The 27,032-nt window shown below is 38.6% G+C and overlaps 1 protein-coding gene across 1 annotated transcript in view; it reads left to right on the forward strand.

Annotated features, from left to right (window-relative positions):
* Positions 1 to 27,032, forward strand: part of Sacm1l (SAC1 like phosphatidylinositide phosphatase) — a 38,833-nt gene that overhangs the window by 2,699 nt on the left and 9,102 nt on the right. Inside the window, exons 3-12 of the mRNA XM_038322372.1 lie at positions 4,189 to 4,341; positions 6,671 to 6,730; positions 8,273 to 8,306; positions 15,022 to 15,123; positions 17,311 to 17,396; positions 18,523 to 18,609; positions 19,379 to 19,447; positions 21,901 to 21,980; positions 24,647 to 24,745; positions 25,708 to 25,846. Of these exons, the coding sequence (XP_038178300.1) occupies positions 4,189 to 4,341; positions 6,671 to 6,730; positions 8,273 to 8,306; positions 15,022 to 15,123; positions 17,311 to 17,396; positions 18,523 to 18,609; positions 19,379 to 19,447; positions 21,901 to 21,980; positions 24,647 to 24,745; positions 25,708 to 25,846 (909 nt within the window). The remainder of the gene's footprint in view (positions 1 to 4,188; positions 4,342 to 6,670; positions 6,731 to 8,272; positions 8,307 to 15,021; positions 15,124 to 17,310; positions 17,397 to 18,522; positions 18,610 to 19,378; positions 19,448 to 21,900; positions 21,981 to 24,646; positions 24,746 to 25,707; positions 25,847 to 27,032) is intronic.

Raw genomic sequence — 27,032 nt, forward strand, 5'->3', positions numbered from 1 at the left:
CAGTACACGTTAAAAAATCATTTAAAAATATTTTTTAAAGCTCATATATTCTGTTGATTTTATTTTTAATGAAAAAATTTAAATTATGAAGTTCTTTATGGAGAAAAGACACAAATAGAAATAACCAGAACTCTAGTACTTAGCCTTAACTATCTTCTCTAAAGAAAAATATAGATACTTTTGAAATTGTTTTTTTATTCCTTTTTCTTCTAGAAGAAAGTTTTCTTCACTGTTAATCACTTGGACACGGACACACACACACACACACACACATACACACACACGAATGTGTATACAGAACGTGGTGCATATATTTTCATAGTCCTCCCTTGCCCCGCTCTTTGTCCACAGATTTCAGTTACCTAGTCAGTTAACACTTAGACCCAAACAACACGGAGTAAATGTTAGTGACCATGTTAGATTAACTTCGCAGAGATGAAAGCGCAGACAGACAAATGGCAGCTCTGAGAGTGATTTGAGATTGGATGGAGTAGTAACGACTGTGGGAACCTAAGGCGATCTCCAGTCAGGGACTGGGTACAAAGACAGGTTAATGAAGTCACCAGCAAAGTGAAGTGGCCGTCACTGAAAGGAAGACACTTTGTTAAAGGAATTGCCAGGAGAATGACGTGGCATTCAAAGTGCAAAGGATAAAATAATAAAAACTCATGTAAGACTCAACAGTTTGTAACATTTACCAGTGTCAGAATAGATACTCCTGATCATAAATTACATGATAAGGAGCAGTGGGCAGGTGCCGCTCAGGTTTCTTGATAAATTTTTAACAAAGTAAAATATTTCCAGTTTTTATATTTCTGATAGTTTTGATTATAATTTACCTACTACTTGGTGTAGTGGCACATGCTTGTAATTCTAGCACTCGGAGACTGAAGCATGAGGATCAATGAGCTATGTATGGGACTCTTGTCAGAGACATGAATACTGTCATTCATTAAATACAGTGCTAATATTAGTTTCATTGTTCATCTTTTGATTCATTTATAACTTAAAATAAGAACATCTTTTGGTGGCTTTTTTTTTATAATGTGTATGAATGTTTGCCTGCATGTATGTATGGTATCACATGTGTTCCTGGTGCCTGCAGAGGTCAGAAAAAATGCATTGAATCCCTTGGAACTAGAGTCGTGGATGATTGTGAGCCACCGTAGGTACTGATAACTGAATCCCCGTCCTCTTGAAGAGCAGCCAGAGTCCTCTTAACCATTGAGCCAACTCTTCATCCCCAAGCACATTATTTAATATTTTCACAAAATCCTTAAAGGTTCAGAACAATCAATTTTTCAAGTGGCTTATATAAAGTAGTTATGTTATTAAGGTTTAATATACATGGTCGTTTTTTACACTGTACAAAGTGAAGATTGACAATATTTATTTTCCAAAGGTATTTTTTTTGCTTGAAATATGGTAACATTTTCACAAATTGCATTGCGATTCTGATGTGTAATCTCTCTTGCTTTCTCCCCCCACCCCCGGAGTGTTTAGACTGGTAGACTTGTGCATAGTCCACATGTGGTGGTCAGAGGACAATTTTAGGCACTGATCCTGACAGTTTTCTAGTTGTTTGTCTCCACATATACTGGCCCAGAGCTTCCAGGGATTCTTCCATTTCTACTCCCATCTTACTGTAGGAGTACTGGGATATGGATGGCATCACCTGCCCAGGCTTAGGTTGGTTTTGGGAGTCTGAACTCAGGTCCCCATGCTTGTATGACAAGCCATGTACCCACTGAATATCTACCAATCCCCTTTTCAGGGTTTGAAACTTACTTTTCTAGAACTGATTATTGGGTTTATAAAGTTAGACCTCTCCAGAATGCTTGTTTCCAAAGTAATTTACAAGGGTTTTTCTTTAAAAATGTGCCCTCTCCTTTACTGTGTAGCTCTGGCTGTCCTGGAATTCACTTTGTAGACCAGGCTGGCCTCAACCTCACAGAGATCTACCTGTCTCTGCCCGCCACCCCTAGTGCTGGGATTAAAGGCGTATGCCTTTAAAAATATTTTATACCTTAGTTATTGTTTTGTTTTTTTGTGTTTGCTTATTTTGTTTTTTGTTTTGTTTGTTTTTCTGGTGAGATAAGGGCCTTACTATGTAGCCCCAACAGTCCTGGAACTCATAGAGCTCCCTCTTATTCTGCCTCCTGGGTGCTAGGATTAAAGGCATGTACCAAGTTCTTGGCTCCATTTTTTAAAAAGGGTATTGGTTTTCTTTTTGCGTGTGAACCAATGTGTTTAATTATGGTTACTTATATAGGAACATGGGCAGTTTACCAGAAAATGTCTTTTCTACCCCCAACAGCCATCTTATCCTCAGGGAGGAGTATGACTTGTTTGTTTTTACAAGACTTGTTTTTCCAAAACATATGCATTATCTGTAAAAATGCCAAATCATAACCCTGTTTTACCGATTAAAACTGTAATATATGCTTTTTTATACTTTAGAATTTCCTTTTTCCTAATATATTAGTATGTTCATTCTCCATGAGAAATCATATTTTAAATAAATAAGCATGAAGCTTAGAGCTCAGTCTTTAATGCACTTGCCTTACCAACATGAGGGCCTGAGTTTGATCCCTAGAACCTCAGTAAAAATCCAGACATGGTCACACTTGTAATCTCAGATGATGGGGAGACAAACACAGCTGAATTTTAGCCCTTGTTGACCAGCCAGCCTCTGCCAGTCTTTGAGTTCTGGGGCTCAACAAAGATAGATGATGGGATCTGGAGACGTCTCGGTGGTTAAGAGCACTTGTTGCTCTTGCGGGAGGTGGCTTACAACCATATGTAACTTCAGTTCCAGGGGATCTGATGCCTTTTCTGCACTAGACTCACATGTGGTGCACATACATATATAGGCAAAACACTCATACACTTAAAATTAATAAAAGTTATAAAAAAGTGTACTGAGTGATAACACCTAGGGTCATTCACTGGCTTCCATACTCACCCTCACACACACGTGTACACCAACATATGTGTACACCCTCACACACACGTACACCAACATATATGTACACAGATAAAATAAAAGTAGAACTACTCAGGAATATTTTCTTGGATTTTTCATCAAGCCATAAAGCTAATTTTGTGCTGTTTACTACATTTTTATTTTGCTTTTGCTAGTCTGTGCTTAAATTAAAAAATATATATGCATTTGTAATGTATATGTTTACATGTTAATCATTTAATAACTACTAAACATTATCAAACCTTGACAATGTTTTTGTTTTTGGAACAAATTTATTTTTTAAAAATGTCAATATTGTTTTTAACTGGGAAAGCCAGCTAAAATTATTATTCTAAAATAAAGGAAATACTCCTTTTAATAGGCTTTATAATCTTTGTTTAAATGAAAAATGACTATTTCCTATCCAGCCCAAATCAGTGAGTTTTTCTGAAAGTGAGGATAATGCCCATCTCTTGATTTGTTTGTTTGATTTGCTAATGAGGATAATGATGGTAGACCCAAACAGGGTGGGCAGTGAAGGACAGAGTCTGGGAAGTAGTGCTGTATCCTAAGGTGGTAGTGTTTTCTTGAGAGCAGGGGAGCGCAGCTACTCGTATACCCTTGACCAAACACCGGTCCTCCTCTATTGGGGAAATTCTACCTCTTCAACTGAGTGTGTGTGCAGCTTCAGGAGGGATGCACATGGAATAGTGAAGGAGGAAGGGGACACCTGCCTAGCCAGCAGGATTAGCTGAATCAACTCTGGCGATCAGTGGGGTGACAGATAACACAGCCAGATTGCCCTCACATCTGGTGGTGGTGTTTTCTTAAAAAACTCTTCTGGCCAGGCGGTGTACACACTTTTAACCCCAGCACTCCAGAGGCAGCAATAGGAGGATCTCTGAATTCAAGGCCAGTCTGGGATACAGAATGCGTTCCAGGACAGCCCAGGCTACACAGAGAAACCCTGTCTTGAAAAACAAAACCCCAACTCTTGTGCTTTAGAGTGATAGTTGTGGAGATACCAAAGGGAGGAGGCTATACCTATACCAAGTGAGTTTAATACCTATAGTGTTTATAGACTATTCCCATCTCTGTTCAGGTGCTTATGTCAGTGACACTTAATGGAGCTGGAATACATGTTTTTAATTTTGCTGCCTTCTCATGCTGACAGATTGTCTTTTCAACTGTGACCAGTATTGAACTCTTTCTTTTCATCTTTGCAGTTACAAGATAATAAAACTTTCCTAGCAATGCTAAACCATGTGTTGAGTATGGATGGATTTTACTTTTCAACAACATATGACTTGACCCATACTTTGCAACGGCTGTCTAACACAAGTCCAGAATTTCAAGAAATGAGTCTCTTGGAAAGGGTAAGCTGGATCTTCAGGTAGCTTAATTTATTTTAGTTGTTTTTAAAAGAGGCATGTCCCTTATACCTATAAAAATTTATGGGTTTATTTTTTTTTTCCTATCCCCCACTTCCCAGTTCTGGTGATAAATTCAGGGCCTCATGTACTAGGCAAGCACCCGTCCATTAAACCATATCTCCCATCCTGTTTTGATTTCTCTTACTCTTGACTGTATTAGAATCATACGTAAAGCTTTGAAAACATACCATATACCAAATGTCTGTTATAGGGCTCGCTGACGGCCCTGCTTTGTATATATACACAGCCAAGATTGAGATAAATTGGGGTAGATACCCGAGAATCTAGTAGAAACAAACATAGATGATCAGGTGAGAACCTTTCAGAATGTGTGTGTACACATAATACAGTGATTAAGTTTGAACCCAGGGCTTTGCATGTGCCAGGCACGCACTCTACCACTGAACTGCATCCTAACCTAGAGTTTGTAAGTATTACCAGGCTATTCAGTGTAAATGTGGGGGACAAGTCTTCAGGCTTGTTTTGTATCATACTCATTTGTGATTTCATTGCTCTTAGTTCAGTGCTATTAGCAACATAATTAAGCTTATAAAAAAAGATCAGTGTTTTAATAGGTAATGGCCAGTCAATTGTGATTTTTTTTTTAAAAAAAGAAGAGACAGCAATTTAAGTATTTGAGCCAGTTATGAAGGTAGAAGGGTGCTCTTACACTCATTTCATACTCTAGCACCAGGTCTTACTGAGTTGCCCAGGTTGGCCTTGAACTCATTATGTAGTCCAAGAAGGCCTTGATGTTTGAATCCTTTTGTTTCAGACTTCTGGTGGGATTGCTAGGCCTGTGCCATAGGTTTAACTTATATGAGTGTACTTTTAATACTAGGTTTTAAGTGACCTCAACTGTGTTTCTGTTGCAAGGGGTATGGCTTTTTGCTGCCTTGATTTTATTGATCTGTTTTTATTTTATTTTGTGTGTGTGGTGCTAGAGCTTAAACCAAGGACTTCATGCATATTAGGACATATTCTGTCACTGAGCCATATCCCTATTCCTGCCTTTATTATTTTTCTTTAATTAATAAGCCATGGGCATGTTTAAGGGCATACAGAATTTTAAAGGTTGCTGTCTGTATGACATTGCCACTAATAGACTATTTTGACTAGTGAAAGTCATAAATTTCACTAATTTAATATTTTAGTTCTTTAGCTATTTGGGGTTAAGATTTTACATTCTAATCAAATAAAATTGTATGTTGATTTAGATATAAGGTAAGTAATCAAGGAATTTAGCATTTAAACAAAAGAGACTGCTTTTAAGATGGATTGCTACACTCCTTGCATGTTTATCAAACTTCTCTCCCTGTGCCTGTTGTATGCCAGGCATGTACTACTTAGTGGGGGCCCAAAATGAAAACTGGAAGCCCCTGTACTATGGGAAAAGCCTTCAATATACTTAGAGAGATAGTACATGAATTCACAAGCAGAGATGACTTCCACTGGAGAGAGGGATCAAAATTTAGTGGGATCCTCTAAGAAGGAGAGTCTAATTCTGCCTGGGAGTGCCAGGGACAGCTATTCCAAGGAAGGTTGCTTTGGAGTGCATTATGCAATGATAACCACTTAGTAGGAGTAGCACAAACCAACTGGAAACAAACTAAAAGATGTGATATTCCACTGGTCATGACACCATAGCTCATTTCCTATGGCCTTGGGTGTGAGGAGGGAGAAGTATGGCTCAACAAGGTGCCATCTACTTAGTCCATGTGTTGAACTGAGTAAACCTAGGTTCCTCTGCACTTGAGATGAACTGTCAGCTTGTCAGAGGGGAGATCAGACCTTTAAATAGCAGCTACCAGATCTACAGGGAGACCAAGCAAGGGGTGGCTCTGAGGTGGCAGTCACTGAAGAACTAACTGAGAAGACAGCAGAAAGGACATGTGTAGAACTCCTTTATCTTGGAGGAGGTCAGGCATGAGTGGGGTCAAGATGGAGGGCAAGTAGCCGTGCAGAAGCTATGCTGGGTCAGGTATTGTCCTTGGGTGGTGGTAGTGGAGATGGAGAAATTCGTGTAGACCTGAAAGAGATTTAGTTCTTGGCCAGTGATTATCTAGAAAGGCGGAAGAAGATACCTGTGTGATGAGGCAGACAGGATTCCTGGGGAGAAGAGGAGCAGATTTGAAGTGAGGTGTATCCTGTTTGGACATGTCAGAGAAAGTCGTGTTAGTCACCAGGTGGAGACATTGATGAGTGTAGTTTTCCATCTGGGGACACTTACTGTGGCTGGAGGTATTTCAATAAGTTTCAAAACTTCTTTCAGGCAGATCAGCGGTTTGTATGGAATGGGCATCTGCTCAGAGAATTGTCTGCTCAGCCAGAGGTAATGGACTCCTATTCAAATTTGCTTTCTTATTGTAATACGTATTTGCATGTGTTAAAATGAGTAACCACTCTCTAGGGAGTGGGTAAATAATTCTAATCAACTGTAACACACACACTTGGCTGTTCTTGCCTTCTCTTACTGCTCTATGTAGAAGTCTAATCTATGTGTTAGCTTCCTGACACAGCGAGCGTGTTTAGGCTTCAGGGCTTTCAGAATTTTCAGTTCGTTGTCTGACGACTCCCTTGCCTTTTGGTCTTTAGTCAGGAGAACATTGATGGAGCAAACTGCTCACTTTATGGTAGCTAGTCAACAAAGAGAGCTAGGCTAAGGTATAGTACCTTCATAAAGGTCAGTTTTTAATGACCCTCATTCCTTCTACTAGACTGTACCTTCTAAATTTCAAGAACTTCTCTGGTGCCAAGCTTTTTAAAACACAAGCTATTAGGGGCACTGAAGGTACAAACTGTAATATTTATGAATGAATTACTTTCTCGGAGACAGCTAGAATGAATTGTACTGACTGAATAATGTAGAAGGAAGGACTAGGGCCATAGTCCTGTCCTTGCGAAAACCACAGCTCTCATCTTAAAGGAAGTTCGAGATTTATTCTGGAGCCATTTTGAATGACCATGGCGTAGGAACACAGATTTAGGTTAACTCCAATTCCATGTTTCAGTGTGGAAGAAGTTTGAAGTTTTTATAGTTTTACAGAACAGTGGAAGTCATAAATCAAATCTCAAGTTTAAAATACATTGATGTATACCTCAAAGGGGCTGTTACAGCAAGATGGGAAGGAAGCTTTTTATAGGCCCAAGATGCTATCTGATGACATTCTTAGCTTTTAAGTTAGTGGAATCTAATGATCTGCTAAGTTAATGAATTCCAAAAGATTCTTTTTTTAAATCTATTAATCATAGAATGTCAGTTCTGACACAGAGGTGGGCAAGGATGGCTGTTCTAGAGACTAGGACTAGCCCAAGACAAGGTAACCAACTTCTGAACCTGCAGCATTTCCAGTCTCCATGGGACTGCAGTTCTCATTGGTCACCTCTGCAAGCACGGCTTCTGTCCAGGAGTTCTTGCTCACACTCCCCAGGCCAGGTGGACACTCCCCTACCTCACCACCAACCTTCATCCTGTGTTGTACAAATGAGGTGTGAGCCAAGGCACTTAGATTTGTAGAAGTGATTTGTTTTCTGCCATTTCCAGAATATTTTATTTATTTATTTTTAGTAGTTGGCATTGCAGATCATTAGCCTGGTTGGTTATTTTCTAGAAGTAGAAGAGTTATAGGCAAAGACTAAGAAGGAGTCTGCAACTTCATATAGTTTTACTAGTGTTCATGTGTGACCGTTTAAACCCAGTGATTGCTGTGCCTTCTTACCTACAACATTACAGACATTTCCCTAACCTTAGAAGTTACATGTACTCTCACTGCATGGTTATGTTTGTGTGTTACTGCTTGTGTGTAAATATGTCTTACACGGCTTATTATTTAAGGTGTGGTGATTCTAAGTGCATTGCGTATCTTCTTTTTAGGTCCATCGGTTTGCTCTTCCAGTGTTACATGGCTGTATCCTTATCTGAAATTTTTGCATCTTATTTTCTATAGTTTTTGTTTAAATTTCAAGTTATTTACATGTTTAAATGTTAAAAACATTAATTTTTTTTTTTATTTTTCGAATCAGGGTTTCTCTGTAGCTTTGGAGCATGTCCTGGAACTAGCTCTTGTAGGCCAGGCTGGTCTCGAACTCACAGAGATCCGCTTGCCTCTGCCTCCTGAGTATGGGATTAAAGGCGTGCGCCACCACTGCCCAGCTAAAACATTTAAATCTTAAGACAGATGCAGTCTCAAATGTGATGTGAGATGAGTATTTCAGAATTAGAAATTGCTGTTAACGTATAGATGTAAAATCTTTGCATAGTCTGAAACCTCCTCCCCCTTTTAGGTTATTTCCTCTCAGAGTAAGTTATTTTTGCTCAGGAATTTGGGGCTGGTGGCTTTTAAAGGAAGGTGTGTAACTGCATCTTGCCAGTTTAGAGGTATCTTATAGCAGTGAATTACAGAAGAGTAGAGTGAGCCTATTTAAATGATGCTTTTCCTTAGTGTTTAAAAAAAATCAGATTTAAGAACATCAGTGATCAACAACTTGAAGAGAAGTAAATTATTTTAAATTACTTATTTAAATTATTATAAATTTTAAGTATAATTTCAAGAATGATAGAAATATGAAAATAGAAATATAAAGAATAACACTTAGGGAGAGTCAAAGTATAAATACAAAACAAGTGTTGTTTATCTAATTGTAGATACTACTGTAAAACAGGAACTCCCAGTGAAGGGGCTCCTGAAGAAGGTGCAGTCAGGACCCTGTGTATGAACTGGCATCTTTGTGTCGAGCACAGCAATGAAGTTTATTGACCTAGCACTTGGATTTTTTGATTCATTAGCTACTATAAAATTTTTATATTATTAAGAGAAGTAATTGAGGAAATAAATCAGAAAAATCTCAGCATAAAGCTCTTGTTTAGTCTGTTGTCTTCATTCCCTGTCTGACTCCCCTCTCTTCTCCCTTCCCTCCTCCTTTGCTCCTCTTTCCTCTCCTGTCTTCCTTTCCTTTAGACAGACTTTTTTTGGGGCCGCCAACTCACAAAAAATGACATGGAGACTTACTATTAATGATGAAAGCCTGGCCTTTAACTTAGGCTTGTTCCCAACCAGCTCTTATATCTTAATTAACCTGCTTCTGTTAATCTATGTTCTGCCCTGTGACCTTTTACCTTTCCTCCATTCTGTATGTCCAGCAGCCTCTGTGTCTTGCTGGTGTCTCCCACATGCCTAGATTCATCCTGATTTCCATTCTCTGCCTGGAAGTCCCGCCTAACCTCTCCTGCCTAGCTGTTGGCCATTCGGCTCTTTATTAAACCAGTCAGGTGCCTTAGGCAGGCAAGATAAAACAGTGGCACATGTACACACAGTGTGATAAAATATCATGCAGCAGTATTCAACTAAGATCATAGACTTGTTCTCTAGGCAGCTTTATAATTAACTTACCTATTTACTGTTGAATTTAAAGCTTAAAATGGACTTTTGTTTAATGTAGTTTGTTAACTAGGAATGTATTTCTAGGTCTTATATTTATAGAGAGATCAAGTACATCTGAGTGGAGTATAGTATAGATCGGAGGAGATGTGTTCATGAGACTCTTAATCCAGGAGATGGCTGCAACTTTTACTTCACATGTGATGAAAAGCTTTGGGAGAGTAGAGGTTGAGCAGAAGATTGGCATAACATAGTACCACTCTGTCAGTAGGCCAGGTGTGAGCGAGACAAGGTCATGGCCAGTGAGAGGTGAGTTTTCCAAGAATCAGGAAGCTCTCTATATTGTCAGGTAGGTAACTTTGGTTTTCTTATTCTATACAGAATATGAAAGATTGGTGTAACTGTAAGGTTCTTGTCATGTTAAGTGGAAGAAAACCATTCATTGAGATGGGAAAGCCTGAAGCTAGGAGGGAAGGAGAAAAGTATCGTTCATTTGAGAAGCTCAGCATTTCTTAACAGGCCATTGAAGATGTGAGGGAGGAGGGAGGAACCAGATTAATAGAGATGTATGTGAGATGGCATACTCCTTGCGATGCATGTATAGAGTTCAAAGGACAACTTCAGGGACCAGGTTCTTTTTTTTTTTTTGCCTTTTGGGTCCTGAGGATTGAGCTCCTTGTAGGCTTGATAGCAAGTACCTTAACCCATTTGAGTCATCTCTCTGGCCTTACAGATTCAGGGTAGATGGCATTTCTTTATTTCTTACAGCATCTATTGAGTTTGTGTGTGCATGGGCACACTTGTGGAGGGCAGAGGACAACTATCAGGAGTCTGCTCTCTTCTTCCACCTTGTGGCTTCTAGGTATTGATTGAATTTAAATCTTCAGACTTGGCGACATGTGCCTTTGTCCACTGAGCCATCTCATCAGCGCCAAGATGGCATTTCAATGCATGAAATGTGATGAGATTATTAAAGGGAGGAGTGGAGACACTCAGTCTAAAGAGGGAGAGATGTAATATTGGAAAGAGTTTCTGCATCATCAGAAAATGATAGAGCCATGTACTGTAGGCCTTAGAAGAAAGAACTTCTAAAAATGAACCACAGTGAGTGAACTGGAAGGACAGATTTTAGGGAAGGAAAAGCAAGTGAAAGTAATACCCTGGGACCAAGTGAAGACTGTTTCTAAGAGGTGTCAACTGAGACATGCTAGTGGTTAAATATGACTTCAGGAAGGAGGTTATTTTCCTGCTCCTGTCCTCCCTCTCCAAATGAGGAAATTAACTAATTCTGCTAAGAAAGGTTTTAGAGAAGTTGGCGGTGGCAAGGGTGTTTACTGGAGTGAGGATCTGAGTGTGTGAGCAAAGAGGGAATTCTGGCCTGGCTGCGGGTTGGGTGGGTAATAATGTCATAGGAGCATCTAGGTATTGCTTTTTCAGTGAAACATGAAACAATGTTGTTTGCCATGGAGTGGTGGAAATCTAGTAGTGTGTGGAGTGGGCCTCCTGCAGAGTATGGGGTTGGGATCTGGGTCTAACTCTGGATAAAGAGTAGTGAAATCATTCATTTTTCAAAAGTTATCTCATTTTGATGGTTGGTGTGTTTTTGCATGCATACATACATACTCTTTGTAATCAGAGGGAAATGAGTCATGAAGTCAGTCATCTTTTCTGCCAGACTTAACTCTCTAGCAGCAGGCTATGTATTTTATCCTTGTGTCCTGCCTCAGAATAGTTTGGGCAAGCAAGTGAAATAAGACTGCCTTGGAATCTTCTCTGTTGCTGTGATTTTTGAAGGAAGTAACTTGGGAGCTGGGGAACCATCAATGAGTGTGGTGGTGACAGGTGGCAGCGATGGATCAGCGGTTTCCGCTGATCTTTGCGCGTTTGCCAGTGCTTCCTGTAGGAATTCCCAATGTATTCATACCAGTAATTATTTAAGAGAATGTTAATAACAGCACTTTATGACAAAATAGTGAGCCCCACAGAGTAGAGGAATTAGGTTTTCATGGTCTGGTCCTTTACAGATTACAAACAACTCTAAAGAATAAATTGCTCGGGGCGGGGGGGGGATGACAGCTTTAGAAGCTGTGATGTGGTGTCATAAAGCTCAAATGCAAGCTTTTTTATTTTTTAAAATATTTATTTATTTATTTATTTATTTATTTATTTATTTATTTATTATGTATGCAATATTCTGTCTGTGTGTATGCCTGCAGGCCAGAAGAGGGCACCAGACCCCATTACAGATGGTTGTGAGCCACCATGTGGTTGCTGGGAATCAAACTCAGGACCTTTGGAAGAGCAGGCAATGCTCTTAACCTCTGAGCCATCTCTCCAGCCCCGCTTTTTTATTTTGTAAATGGTGATTATAAGTATAGAAACTGGAAAGACGAGAATGGTTGCCACACACTTGTTAAAAGTTAATTCTGGATATAAATTCAACTGGCTAGAAAGGAGAAGAAATGGGTAAATTGAGACTTGGTTATATTCTGAAGTTAGATAGGCTCATGAATTATTTTATTATGCTTTATGATGAATGAATCAAATTTTATTAGGAAAAAGATGTTACATATAGCAAACAGGGAAAACCCAAACAGATGAGCAAAAATAAATGATATGGCCAGTGTAACAATAAAACTTGTTATCCTCGTAATTCCTCCATGAGTTGGATAAACTTGACAATATCAGGAGTTGGTAAAGTGGATAGCTAAAATAATTCTCAAGTCCATTGACATTTCTTGATAGTATCAGATGGTGAGTATGATTTGATCCATGTCCACAGGCTCACACAAAGAAATGTTTGTCGAAACTGGTTATGAGAGCAGAATCCAGAAACAACTTGTATGTCTGTCGAATGGACAAATGAACTAGTTTATCCTTTCTGTTTTGGTGGTGCATGCCTGTACTCTCAGCCCTGTGTAAGCTGAGGCTGGAAGGTTAACAGAGGATAATTAAATAACTAGAGGCGAATTAGCCTCAATCATACAGAGAATGCAAGGCCACAGGAATGCTTACATTGTGTTGACTGAGGTTTAATTCCCAAAGAATCATACAGAGGTCTACATTAGTTTTAAACTGGTTGGCCCATGAGCTCGGGCTTCTTATTAACTAATTCTGATATCTTACATTAGCCTATAATTCTTGTCTGAGTTAGCCACATGGCTTAGTACCTTTTTTGGTGAGGCAATCAGAGGAAGCTCTGAGGCTAGGTCACGACTGAAGAATGCATCTTCTTCCCAGAATTCTCCTTGCCCTGCCTTTACTTCCTGCCTGGTCACCCCACTTATACTTCCTGCCTGGCTACTGGCCAATCAGCATTTTATGAAAAATAATACAAGTGACAGGCTAACAGATCATTGTCCCACAGCAACACTGTGATGCTTTTCATGCAAAAAAGTAGAAAGCCGTTCAGAATAAATATATTGTTTAGTGGCAAAACTAGAAAACCAAGCAAAGGAGTGAAGTGCGTAGTCTGTGTCGGCACACTTTCCTCTCCCATCTGCCAGCTCCCAGATAACTGACATGGAGGCATAATATTAATTATAAATGCTCAGGTGATAGTTCAGGCTTAGTAACAACTAGCTCTTTTCTTTCTTTCTTTTTTTTTTTTTAAAAAAACTACCTGTTTTCATTTTATATACCAATCCCAGTTCCTACTCCCTCCCCTCCTTCTATTTCCTCCACCTTCCCCCTAATAACTAACTCTTAAAACAACTTAACCCATTTCTTTCTGTTAGTCTATATGCTGCCACATGGCTTGTGGCTTTACCTGTCCTCCAGCATCTCCTGGCGACTTTTCTAACCCTGCCCTTCATCTTCCCAGAGTTCTCCTAGTCTGGCTCTCCTGCTCAGTCTCTTCATGCCCAGCTATAGCCCCGTCAGTTCTTTATTAACCAGTGAGAGTAATACATATTTACAATGTACAAAGATTGTTCCACAGCAGGTCCCTTTCTCAATGGCAGTAATAGAGCCGGACAGAGTGAGCTCAGCATGCTTCAGAGGTGGATTTTATTTTGATCAGATAGATTTGGCTTAAAAGCCAAGACACCATTTTATTTATTTTTTGTTTTTGTTTGTTTGTTTTTTTGTTTGTTTTGTTTTGTTTTTTTGAGACAGGGTTTCTCTGTAGCTTTGGGGCTTGTCCTGGAACTTGCTCTGTCGACCAGGCTGGCCTCGAACTCACAGAGATTCGCTTGTCTCTGCCTCCCGAGTGTTGGGATTAAAGGCGGACACCACCACCACCACCGCCTGGCTAAGCCACCATTTTAGTCAGTTTTAATTGTACAGTTCAGTGACTAGTATTGAAGGAAAGGTTTGGAGAAATCCCAGGCTGACCTTGACTCTGCACTTCTACCTCTGAGTGCTGAAATCGCGTGCACATCTGACTTTATATCATGCCGGGGACCAACTCCCAGGGCTGCATGCCTGCTAGAAAGCACTCTACCACTTTACATGTTTTTGCTTTAATTTTTTTCCCATTTTATGCTTATTTTTTACATTCCAGAGACAAAGCAGTTAAAAAGTTTATTTCAATCTGTAAATCTTCGTATGCCAACTATAATTATACATACGGTATATTTTATATTTTTGTTTGTTTTTAGAGACACAGTTTTCTGTGTAGCCCTGACCTGACTATCCTGGAACTCACTCTGTAGACCAGGTTGCCCTTGAACTGAGGGAGATCTGCCTCTGCTTCTGTCTCCCAAGTGCTGGGAAAGGCATGCACCACTACTGCCCAGCTATAGTTCATATTTTTCCTTAACTGCAATAGCTTTTTTTCTTCATTTAACTTTTAAGTAATTACTTTTTGCAGTGCAAGGGACTGAACCCAGGGCTGAGTTATGTTCCTAATTCCTACTCTGTTTTCCATTTTTTAATTTGAAGGTTAATTTCTTTCAGATTCCTGATTTTCATTCAGAATAGGGTTTTTGGTGATCATTGACACCTACCTAGTTCTAAACTTTTAGAAAGTAGTTGAAGATATCAGGGAAAGGAAAAAAATTAAATAGACACACTAGCAAAGTTCTTAAATATTCTGTACGTGTGTCAGTGTAGGAGAACTGACTTGACAAACTTCACAGTTGGAAATGAAGATACTAATGATTTGGGAATAATCATGAAGAACCAGAAAGACTTGTATATCCTGTCTTTTTCCTCCTAAAGACTTTTCATTCCTATTATAGTAAATAGAGTTGTATTGAATCTAGAACTATTCCTACATTACATTTTTCTTAATATAGTTAAGTTATTACTATGCACTCATGTTCTATTAATGGAAAATATTTTGATTGGATTCTCATCTCCAGAAGGAGTTGTTTCAGAGCTGGTGTGCGATATTATGTAAGAGGTAAGAATCATTTCCTGTCACATGACTGGGCCATATCTTCTTTTGTTTAATGTCTGCCTTAATTAACTTACCTGTGACCTTTTATATATTGTGTTATTTGATACCTCTTCTAATGATTTTTGCCCTCATTATAATAATTAGTAGGTATTCTTGGTCTCTTTGTGTGTGTGTGTGTGTGTGTGTGTATATATATGTGTGTGTATGTATATATATATATATGTAACCATTTTATTTCATGACTTCAGTTTATAGAATGTTTATTTACATTTTTAACATTCTGTAGGCTACTACACTAAAAATATGCTAATTTGCTCAAACCAAATAGTTATTGTAAATATGAAGATTCCCCAGCATTTGTTTTGCTTTCAACCATAATATATCAGAATAAAATCCTGTTTAAAAAAAATTGTAATTTTGAGCTCAGAGTTATATAGAGAATATCTAACCTTACTACAGATGGTATAATAGCATTGGGAAAAAGCTACTAATAATGGCTTCAACCAAATTATAGTTAACATCTCCTTGGATTATTAAGCATTGAATACATATTTTAAATATTTTTGTTTTGTTTTGTTTTTCAAGACAGGGTTTCTCTATGTAGCCTGGCTGCCCTGGATCTTAACTCTGTAAACCAGGCTGGCCTTGAACTCACAGAGGTTTGCCTGCCTCTGCCTCCAGAGTGCTGGGACTAACAGCATGCATCACCACTGCCTCACTATGAATTTTATTTTTTAAATTATAGAAATTTCTCATCTAATCTGCTTGGTTCTTACTCCTCTGCCAGATAACCAGATATCAGTTTCTTATTTATTCTACCCTGTAACTTTTTATATTAATTCAGGTATGTTTTCTTCCTTTTATAAACAGTGGTTATATTTTATACATGTTCTCCTACATCTTGGTTTCTTAAGAAATTAATACATTTTAGAAATCTTTTCATAATGTATCTCCCTTCTTCCCGCTTTCCTTTCTGTCACATCTTCCTCTTTTTAAAATACTGTATCTTGTTCCTTTTGGGGATTATGTAAGATGTCTTCCTCAGTGTTCTCTTGCTGTGAAGAGACACTATGACCACAGCAACTCTTATAAAAAGAAAACATTTAGTTGGGGCTGGCTTACAGTTTCAAAGGTTTAGTCCATTACATCATGGACTCAAGCAGACATGGTCCTGGAGAGTAATTGAGAGGTATACATCCAGATTTGCAGGCAGAAGGAAGAGAAGAGACACTGGGACTGGCTAGGGCTTTTGAAACTCCAAAGCCCATCCTCCCAGTGACACAATTCTTCCAAGAAGGCCATAGGTACTTCAACAAGGTCATACCTACTCCTTCTCAAGTAGTGTCACCCCCTAATAAGAGTCTAGGGGGCCATTCATGTTCAAACCACCACAGAAAGAAACAAAGGTAGCCTGTGCTTCTGAAAGTCATTTGGCATTCAGAAGTCATACCATTGCTAGTGAGCTCAGTAAATTTGCTTCCTTCTGATGATCTACTAATGCATAATTACAGATATACTGATCACAATAACTCAAAGTACTTTATTGTAGAAATATGTCAGAGAAAAAGAATGTTTTAAATATTGGTGAATTAAAAATCCATTGATTTCTTTCCGATAATCTCTCTGGTAATCTGGGTCAGGACTACCTTGGAAATTATTTTTTGCTTAGTAACAACAAAATAATGTAAACAAGCTAGTAAGGAAGTACTTTAGATAGACCTAACCAGTGTGGAGGCTCTGGTAAGTACATTAAACTGTGCTCTCAAACCAGGTGTCAAGGACATGTTCACGATCATGGATGTTTAGGATCATATACAATTTTTTATTTGATAACTAAATATCTTCTAGGGATTCTTTGCGTTACAACTAAGCACTACTGATGCAGTTAGCCGAGTTTTTATTTAGTATTATTACCTAGTGTAATCACAAAAAATGATAGCTTTTAACTTCAACATAGGATTTGTAGGCATGCTTGACTTTCTTTTCTCCAGAGGGAACTGTTTTTTTGAGGATATTATAGTGTGAAAAGTATCAACTAGCTTTATGTTTATATAAATGAATTTTAACTATTCTTTAAGCCTGTTTGAACTTAATTTGTGAGTACTTATCCACTAATGTGAACTAAGTTGATAATTCTTGTTATCTTGAGTTAATGATTTTTTGATACATGTCTTTTATACCAAATGTTAGGAATTGATTCCGAAGGCCATGCAGCTAACTTTGTAGAAACAGAACAGATCGTGCACTACAATGGGAACAGGGCTTCATTTGTGCAGGCAAGTGCATGTGTCTGGTGGTCATCCAGTTGGCCTTTTCTACTTCATTTTCGTTTTCTGTCGTGTTGAAATTTCCTTCTTCCCCTTCCTTTTTTATTTTTCTTTGTTTTTCTCTTCCTCTTCCTTCTCTTTTTTGAAACAGGTTCTCATGTAGCACTGGCTGACCCTAGACTTACTTTATAATTGGTTACATGAGTTTGAATTCCTGATCCTTCTACCTTTACATCCCCAATACTAGGATTACATGTGTTTACTGCCAGGTCAATATTTCCTTCTTTTTAAAATACTATCTTTGTGTCCAATGTGGAAAAAGTGCAGCTAATAAAAGGGGTGTTAGTCTGGCACTGCCTATGGATACTTCCTGCTTTTTAATGAAATCCCCCCAAAAGAAGATGGAAGCGTGATGTTTATGGAGGTTCAGCAGTTCACCAGTGTAAGCCTTTAGATCCTACCTCAGGTGATGATGCAGGCACGAGCTGATAGAGTGTACTTGGCTTTACCTGCCTTACTCAGTCCTGCTCACCACTTGTCTCCCAGTATTTCCTAGAGTGTCAGTGGCTAAACAAATTCTGCTGTTCATAAATACATTTCCTTTAAGAATGAGTAAAGCAATTTCCTATTTTTTCATATTGCCAAGCTATATAATATACATATTTAGAACTTTCCTTTATTCAGGTGCTATGTGTGTAACACTGGGAAGGGAAAGTGGTTTTTAAGCATATTTCCATAAAACAAGAATTAACTTTCTCTCTCTCTCTGTCTCCTCTCCCCCCTCCCCTTCTTCCCCTCCCCCCCCTCCTCTCTCCCTCCCCCCCCCCCCCCCCCCCCCCCCCCCCGGGCAGAGTCTCTGTAGTCATGATTGTCCTGGAGTTCATTATGTAGACCATGCTGGCCTCGAAATCAGACCTGCCTATTTCTGCCTCCCAGTGTGGGGATTAAAGGTGTATGCCACCCCACCTGGCAATACAAGTGATTTAAGAGGGTACATATAGAGTTTTGTAGCTGGTAGATTGTTTTTGTTTTAGTTTTCTTTGCAAAGTTGTTAATATCTGTACTGCATACAATAATTAGGTTGAGAAAACTACTTTGTGTATCTTTCTTTTCATATTTCTCTCTTTTCTTTTAGACTCGAGGATCAATACCTGTTTTCTGGTCCCAAAGACCAAATCTAAAGTACAAACCAAAACCACAGATCAACAAAGTAGCAAATCATGTATGTATCTGAAATTTTCTCTGGTTAAAATAGAACCTAAGTTGTGTGATAGGTAGAGGTGATGTGAGAGCCCAGCTTGCCTGGGGAGGGGCCCTGGTCACACAGCGCCTACGTGGCTTTTTGATTTGCATATAGAATATATATTTGTTCCCCACAAGTCAGAATTCAGTATCTTCAAGGCCCGTGTCCTGGACTGTAGAACAGACTGCCTCAAATAACATGTTACAGGTCAGAGGAGCACTGCGGAGATCTCAGTGAGGCTTATGGAATGTAGTGTATCTGTCCCAAATAGCATGTTACAGGTCAGAGGACCACTTAGGAGATCTCAGTGAGGTTTATGGAATGTACTGTATCTGTCAAAAGTTGCATTCAGAATTCAAATAGCGATACTGTAGTGCAGCCTAAAATGCCTATAACAGTCACCTACTTCATGGTGTTTCCATAATCCAGAAAGCATGGTCCCCATCCTGGCTTTGTTTAAGTATAAAAATAGATAGTTGGGGGCTGGAGAGATGGCACAGCGGTTAAGAGCACTGACTGTTTGTTCTTCCAGGTCCTAAGTTTAATTCCCAGCATCCACATGGTGGCTCACAACCATCTCTAGGGGATCAGATACCCTCTTCTGGCTTGCAGTTGTACATGCAGATAGAGTACTCACATAAAATAAATAATAAGTCTTAAAAAATGGGATAGTTATAGAGGTACTTTAAGAAATATGATAATCATATAATGTAGTTTAATAAACTATATACCTTTATCTCTCTTCTAGATGGATGGTTTCCAAAGGCACTTTGATTCACAAATAATTATTTATGGAAAGCAAGTCATAATTAATCTGGTAGGTTTGAATGTTTTTGGGGGGAATAACAAAAATAATTATAATTAACAGGAAAATAATTTTTAAATTAATGTTTCTACAACTTTTCATCAGACCAAACAAACAGAAGCTCTAATCCTAGTAGATGGTCTTTCTTTTACCACCTTCCCCTCGCTCCTAGTGACTGTTTTACTCTCTGACTCTTCTGAACTATGTTCCTCATATAGGTAGACTCACACAGCATTTGTCCTCTGTTTTACTTGTTTCATTTAATATAATGTTTTAAAGATTCATCTATGTTTATTAGAATTGCATTACATTTAAAGACTAAATAATAACTTATTGGAGGCATATAAGACATTTATTTATAAGTTAATAGACATTTGGATTATTTTTACCTTTGGTTATTACAAATGAATTAAAGAGCATATATACTGTCTTAGGTTTTGAAGGAGTTTATTAAGTCTTATTAAATCCTTAAACTTTTCGTTAAATTGATTAGTGAAGCTATTGGGTCTAGGGCTTTCTTTAATACTGATTCAGTCCCCTTCCTAATTACTGATCTGTTTAGATTTTCCTTTTGTGGAAGAAGAATATGGTGAGGATGAGGCAAGGTTTCACTTTTAGCCTAGGCTACCTTTGAACTCCTTCTGTCCCGCTTCCCGAGTAGCTAGTGTTGCATGTCTTAGCCACCACCACATCCAGTTGTCTATTCCAGTTCTCTGTTTCTTCACAGTTGAGCTTTAGTAGATTACATTTTTTAGAAATTTGTTCAACTCTAAGTTGCACTTTTTTGGTATGAATATCTGTCATATTTTCTTATAATTATTTTTCTAAAAATTATTAGCAGTGTTCTCATTATCATAATTGGTTTTAGTAATTCGAATCTTCTCTTTTTTCCTTGTTCGTTCTAACCAAGCTTGTCAGTGTTTTTCAGGAACCAGTGTTTGGTTGTCTCCTCTGTTAGATTCATTTCTGCTTTAATCCCTATCGTTCCTTTTCTTCTGCCTAAAAAGTTTGGGTTTATGTTGTTTTCCTAACTCTTCAGTGTGTAAAGTTAGGTTATTAATTTGACGCTTTTTGTTTCTTTCTTTATTTTTAATATTTATTTATTTTTAGGTGTATACCCCCTGGGTCTATAGTTAGAGATGGTTGTAAGCCAGTATGGGTGCTGGTAATTGAACTCTTAAAGATCTGCCTGCCTCTGCCTACTGAGTGCTGGAATTAAAAACATGTTGCTACCACCAATAGCTAGTTTTGTTTGTTTGTTTTTCAAGACAGGGTTTCTCTGTAGTTTTGGAGCCTGTCATTGAACTAGCTCTTGTAGACCAGGCTGGCCTCAAACTCACAGAGATCCACCTGCCTCTGCCTCCCGAGTGCTGGGATTAAAGGCGTGCGCCACCACTGCCCGGCCGTTTTTTGTTAATATATGCATTTGAGGTAATGAAATTCCCTCTTACCACTGTTTGTTTAAATTCTGGTATATTGGATACGCCATTTTCTCCTGTTTCTGTGTATGACTGACTTTCCTTAAGATTTGCGTCTTGGTTTGTTACAATGTAGTGACTGCAGTCACTCTCCTGCCAGAGCCAGTTGTGCTCTGTTTTGTTGTTTTGGTTTTTTGATTGTTAAAAATCATAGCAATGCAGTTTTCCAGACTCTCTTGCAAAGATTTTCCTCACTGTATATGCTCATTGAAGGTTCTTTTTTAATGTTTGGCTAATGTTTTGGCAGACTTCATTGTCGGTGTCTGGTGCCAGCCCGGACCCTAAATTATTTCTCCAGACCAGAGGGGAGGCGAGGGATTAAAGACACAACTCACATGTTTGAAGGCCAAAGACAGGAGGTGATGTTTGTTGTATTAGGATTTTTATAGACAGGTTTCTTACCCGAGTATGGAGATAGTTTTCTCAAGTCTTTCATATATACTGCTGCTTTTGAATGTCCCTATTTTCTAAAGAGCGTCACTTGGTTTGTTCAGACTTTAGGTGGTCTATTTTATGTTTCTATCCAGAAAGAAGCTCTTGCCCCAGGTATCCATTGGCTAATAGTTCAGGTGTAGCTTTTACAATCAGTCCATTGTTGTTGGACCTTCATTCAGTTACACAACGGAGAGATAATTTAGTTCTTCAGGTGAGTATAGTTACATTTAACATAGGATCTGGTATTATACTGGTTTGATGAAGGGAACTAAAAATAAGATTCCTATTGTTTACCACAAATCATCACCCTGTATGGTGGAGGAGGAAGGACAAAATGCTTCAGAGACTTCCTACAGTTTAGAAGGTGACTTTTTCTTGATGGATATTTTGTTGGTTGCTGTAAACTTTGATTGCTTTTCCAAAGTTGGTTCAGATGACCTCCTTTTCTTTTTAGTGTTTCTGTGCCAGAATGAAAGCTTTACCTTTCCTTGTTAATCTCCTGGTATCATTCACTGTATGATTAGAAATTCATGGCTTTTAATGTTTTTACAGGTGAACCACAAGGGATCAGAGAAACCACTTGAGCAAGCGTTTGCAAAAATGGTATCATCCTTGGGTAGTGGGATGATCAGGTACCTTACTAGATGTCTGTTGTAGATCCTTTCAAGTCTCATGTGCACTTAATGTGTATGAATACAAGTCATATGCTATTTATATTTCATCTTGAATTTTGAAAAATGTGTATGTATGCATGTGGAGTGCCCATGGAGGCTAGATGTAAGCAACCCAATATGGATGCAGGTTACTGAAGACGTCTCACTCTCTGGGAGAGCAGCAAGTGTTCAGTACCAGATCAAAGCATAATTTTCTTTTTGGCTGGGTTTAAATTTTCTCTGATATAATTTATATTACAGAGTAACTTTATGGTCAGATTTTTAATTTAATTCCTGGTTAAAATCTTCTCATCAAGGTTTTGCAAAGCAGTTGCCTTCTAAAATGCCTTACTTGCTTCCTGTTATTGGCCACATGTATTTTAGTGCTAATTTTTTAGGGTTACCATTCTCTTTTGAGATAACCATTAGGTGGTAGAGCCTCTTCCATGCTCGAAGCCCACACTGTCTGCGTTGTCACCCTTCCCGCCATCCTGCTTGTGATTCCTAGGCAGGGAGGTGGGGTCTGCGCCCCAGTCTTCTCCAGTGATGTCAGAGCTTGGCTAAGGGAAAGGCGACGATTAGTCGGACATCTTCACATTTAGATGCCACCTAACTTTAGAGTTGTATTTTTTTTCCTTTATTTTATTAATTTTATTGATTTTACTGAGCTCTGCGTTTTTCTCTGCTCCCCTCCCTGTAGAGTTGTATTTCTTAAATATTAGGTAATTATAAAGGGTTCGTTATAAATTGACAGAATTTTCTCTGCATATATCTGTATAATGTAGATATTGGTAAAGAAAAGCGATTGGGGAGGACAACAGTGGCCGGGGTGTGGAGGGGAGTCTGGACAGTAGCTAACACTATAGAGACTGTCCTGCCTCCCTGCACTTCTTACAACCCCTAGTAATCCACTATAGACTGAGCTGAGTTTCAATGCTTTGAGCATATTGGTCTGGAAAATGGTAAGAAGAAACCACATTCTTTATACACAGGAATAGAAAATAGATACATGCTAGGTAATAAGTTGAGTTATACCTCTTGAAGTGCATACGTCTGATCTGCTTCATTAGCATTTGCTGCACTCCTCTGCTTTTATCTGCAGGCCCCTAGAATAACGTGAAAATAAAATTTATCTTATAATAATTTTAATTTATATGTGAGCATGGAAAGTGTGTGTGTAGAGTAGTAGAGAGTTGTGTGTGGTAGTTGTAAATAGAGACTGCTCTGTCTCACCCAGTCCTACTGGATCGGTTTCTCTCTGCCCGCTGGTCCCCGCAGCTACTTATAACCTCTCAAGAGGCATAATATTAATTGTAATTGTTTGGCCAATGGCTTAGGCATATTGCTGACTAGCTCTCTTAATTAAATTAATCCATTTCCACGAATCTATGTATCACCGCATGGCTGTGGCTTACTGGTTGTGCTCTGGCATATTACTCCTTTAGTGGCTACATGGTGTCTCTCTTCTTTGATGGCTGGCTCGCATTCCTCTCAACTCTGCCCTTATTCTCCTGTATATCTGTTTGGGTGTCCTGCCTAGCTATATTCTGTCTTGCTATAGGCCAAAGCAGCTTTAATTATCAACCAATAGGAACAATATATATTCATAGTGTACAGGACATCCCACCTCAAATAGTAGTAGTTGTGTGTATGTTTAATAGTAGTAGTAGTTGTTGTGTGTGTATATAATAGTAGTAGTGTGTGTGTATATAATAGAGTAGTTGTTGTGTGTGTATATAATAGTAGTAGTTGTTGTGTGTGTATATAATAGTAGTAGTAGTTGTGTGTGTATATAATAGAGTAGTTGTGTGTGTATATAATAGTAGTAGTTGTGTGTGTATATAATGTAGTTGTGTGTGTATATAATAGTAGTAGTTGTGTGTGTATATAATAGTAGTAGTTGTGTGTGTATATAATAGTAGTAGTTGTTGTGTGTATATAATAGAGTAGTTGTTGTGTGTGTTTATAATAGTAGTAGTTGTGTGTGTATATAATAGTAGTAGTAGTTGTGTGTGTATATAATAGTAGTAGTTGTGTGTGTATATAATAGTAGTAGTGTGTGTGTATAGAATAGAGTAGTTGTTGTGTGTGTTTAAAATAGTAGTAGTTGTGTGTATATAATAGTAGTTGTGTGTGTTTATAATAGTAGTAGTTGTTGTGTGTGTATATAATGGTAGTAGTTGTGTGTGTGAGTAGAAGTCGTGTCTGCGTGTGTGAATAGTGGTAGTAGTAGGGAGGTGTGCATGTGTGAGGAGGAGTAGTTTTTTTTTTTTAATATTTATTTATTTATTATGTGTACAACATTCTGTCTGTGTGTGTGCCTGCAGGCCAGAAGAGGGCACCAGACCCATTACAGATGGTTGTGAGCCACCATGTGGTTGCTGGGAATTGAACTCAGGACCTTTGGAAGAGCAGGCAATGCTCTTAACCTCTGAGACTTCTCTCTAGCCCCTGAGCCATCTCTCCAGCCCCAGGAGTAGTTTTAATAAGTCTAGAATGAAGGAGGCTCTGTATTCATAAGTATTATACATGTTCACATATAAAAAAGAATCACCTTAATAGGGTTTATTAGTAGAAGGAAATTGAATGGTCTTATCAGTTTCTGAGTATGTGGGTTTTTTTAATTTTTTTAAATTTTTTTGTAGATACATTGCCTTTGACTTCCATAAGGAATGTAAAAACATGAGATGGGATCGACTGAGTATTTTGTTGGATCAAGTAGCAGAAATACAGGATGAATTAAGGTAAGGCATATTACTTCTTTAGAGAGGTAAGGGGGAAGAGAGCTGTGCATGCCGATCTTATTAATTATATGTTATTTAGCAGATTTGTGAAGCCGTTTCACTGGGCTATCAGTGCTTACGCATGCTGTTTTATATTTTAATTTTTTGTATTGGTGAGTGTTGTTGATTAAAGAATAACTGAATTCTTACGTATGGGCCAACGTCAGGAATACTCGTAATGTTTTCCGACTTTTACATAGTTGCACTTGGTTACTGTTTTGGTTTTAGTGGTCTGTCATTTTATTGCAGCTTTCTGTTGGGAGCCTTTGTCATGACAGCTTTCAGTGTCTTCTCTGCAGCGTTTTAGATGACAACATAGCTTTAACTAGATGCTTCCTCACATGTGGAGTCTGGGTCCTTTCCTTACCTTGGAAAGAGTGTGCTACAAGTGGTTCTCTTTAGATGAGTAGTGTATCTTTTTACATATGTTCTAATTTTGCTTATAAAAAGATTCTTCAGTGTAGGATTATTGGAGTAAAGGATTTGAACATTTTTATGGTGCTTTTTGAATGTGTTTGCTACATGTTTCGATGTGCTCACAGAAATCATAACACATAGGGAGAACTGTGAAGGAAACTGTTGCCATAGAAACCAACCATGTTTCCTAAGATGCTTTAACATGATTACTTCAGCCATGTCCCAACATATCAGGGGTTAATGGTTTCTCCAAAATTCCTATCAGAATCTCCTGAGTTACAAATTAAAAAAAAAAAAAAAAAAAAAAAAAAAAAAAGCTGTGTTGCCTCAGCCATTCATATTCCCAGTTGGTCTAGAAAAATGAAATATGCCTACTGTGCACTCCATCTGACCTTGTAATTTATGGTTTTACTAAGGTCACCCCATGAAACCTGTGTTTTAAGAGCTGTGTTGCTGGTATGTTTAGTGTACTTTGGTCTGAGAGTGCTCACACAAATGTGTTTCAGTTATTTTTTAGTAGACTCTGCGGGCAAGGTGGTCACGAACCAAGAAGGAGCTTTCCGCAGCAACTGCATGGACTGTCTAGACAGAACAAACGTGATCCAAAGTTTATTAGCGCGACGCTCCCTTCAGGCCCAGCTGCAGGTGAATATTACTTTCTTGAAATTTTTTTTTTATTTTTTGGTTTTTCAAGGCAGAGTTTCTCTGTAGCTTTGGAGCCTGTCCTGGAACGAGCTCTTGTAGACCAGGCTGGCCTCGAACTTCCAGAGATCCACCTGCCTCTGCCTCCTGAGGGCTGGAATTAAAGGCATATGCCGCCATCCCCTCCTAACAACCCCCCCCCCCCCGCGCTGCCAGCAACTTTCTTGAATCTTTTATTGAAAAAAAAATATATGTACTAAAAAAAAAAAAAAAAAGAACCTTTGAAAACCAGCAACAAAAAGTACTCATATTGCCCACACCTTAACCTGACTTCTTTACTTTTGTACCTTGCCATCATTGGTATAGACAAGTTAACTACCATCAGAGCACATATGTGGTCCCTAGTTTGCCATTTGGCTTTAGTATTTATGTAATCATAATTTTAATAGTTTACTTTGAACTACAATTTAAGCCATGTACATTACTATATTTTGGGGCCTTTAATACTATAGAGACTGTATCTGTTTTTAATATTATTAACTTGAATTATTTCCTTTGGGTTTTAGTTTCCTTTCCAATTGCTTTGATTCATTAAACTGACAAAATCAATTTAGGGATCAAAGGTTTACTGTAGTTCACCGTTCCAGTGCAGTCCGTCACTCTGAAGTGTTACGTGAGTGCATTACTGGGGAGACATGAACAAATGTGTATTCACTTCAGATGGGGAGTCCACAAAAGACCACTGAAGTCCAACCTAGTGAACCAGTGAGTTCATTGGGATTACTCATAGGAGCAAAAATAACTCAAACACAACTTATTACCTAAATCCTACACTAACAGGTGATGGCTCGTGAAACTGGAAACCTGGAGGTACTGCATGACTTGCAGGCATCTTGGTGGTTTTGAGAGAGTCTTGGCAATCCTTAGCATTTTCATAAATTGGGGAGGGTGTGGCCTAGTGTTATCTGGTCATTTCAGGGGACTTGCTAAGCTTCTGAGTTGTTGACTTCCATAGTCATAAGGAGCTTCCCCGTAAGATGGAATGTTTTATCTCGGAGGAAATAGTTACACAACATGAAGATGTCACAGAGTCAGGACCCTGAAGCAGCCGGTCACACCCACAGTCAAGCTCCCTTCTTGCTGGTGCTCAGCTCACTTTCCCCTTTTCACAAAGCAGGACATGGCTTGT

The sequence above is a fragment of the Arvicola amphibius genome, chromosome 3 (genome assembly GCF_903992535.2).
Source record: "Arvicola amphibius chromosome 3, mArvAmp1.2, whole genome shotgun sequence".
NCBI lineage: Eukaryota > Metazoa > Chordata > Mammalia > Rodentia > Cricetidae > Arvicola > Arvicola amphibius.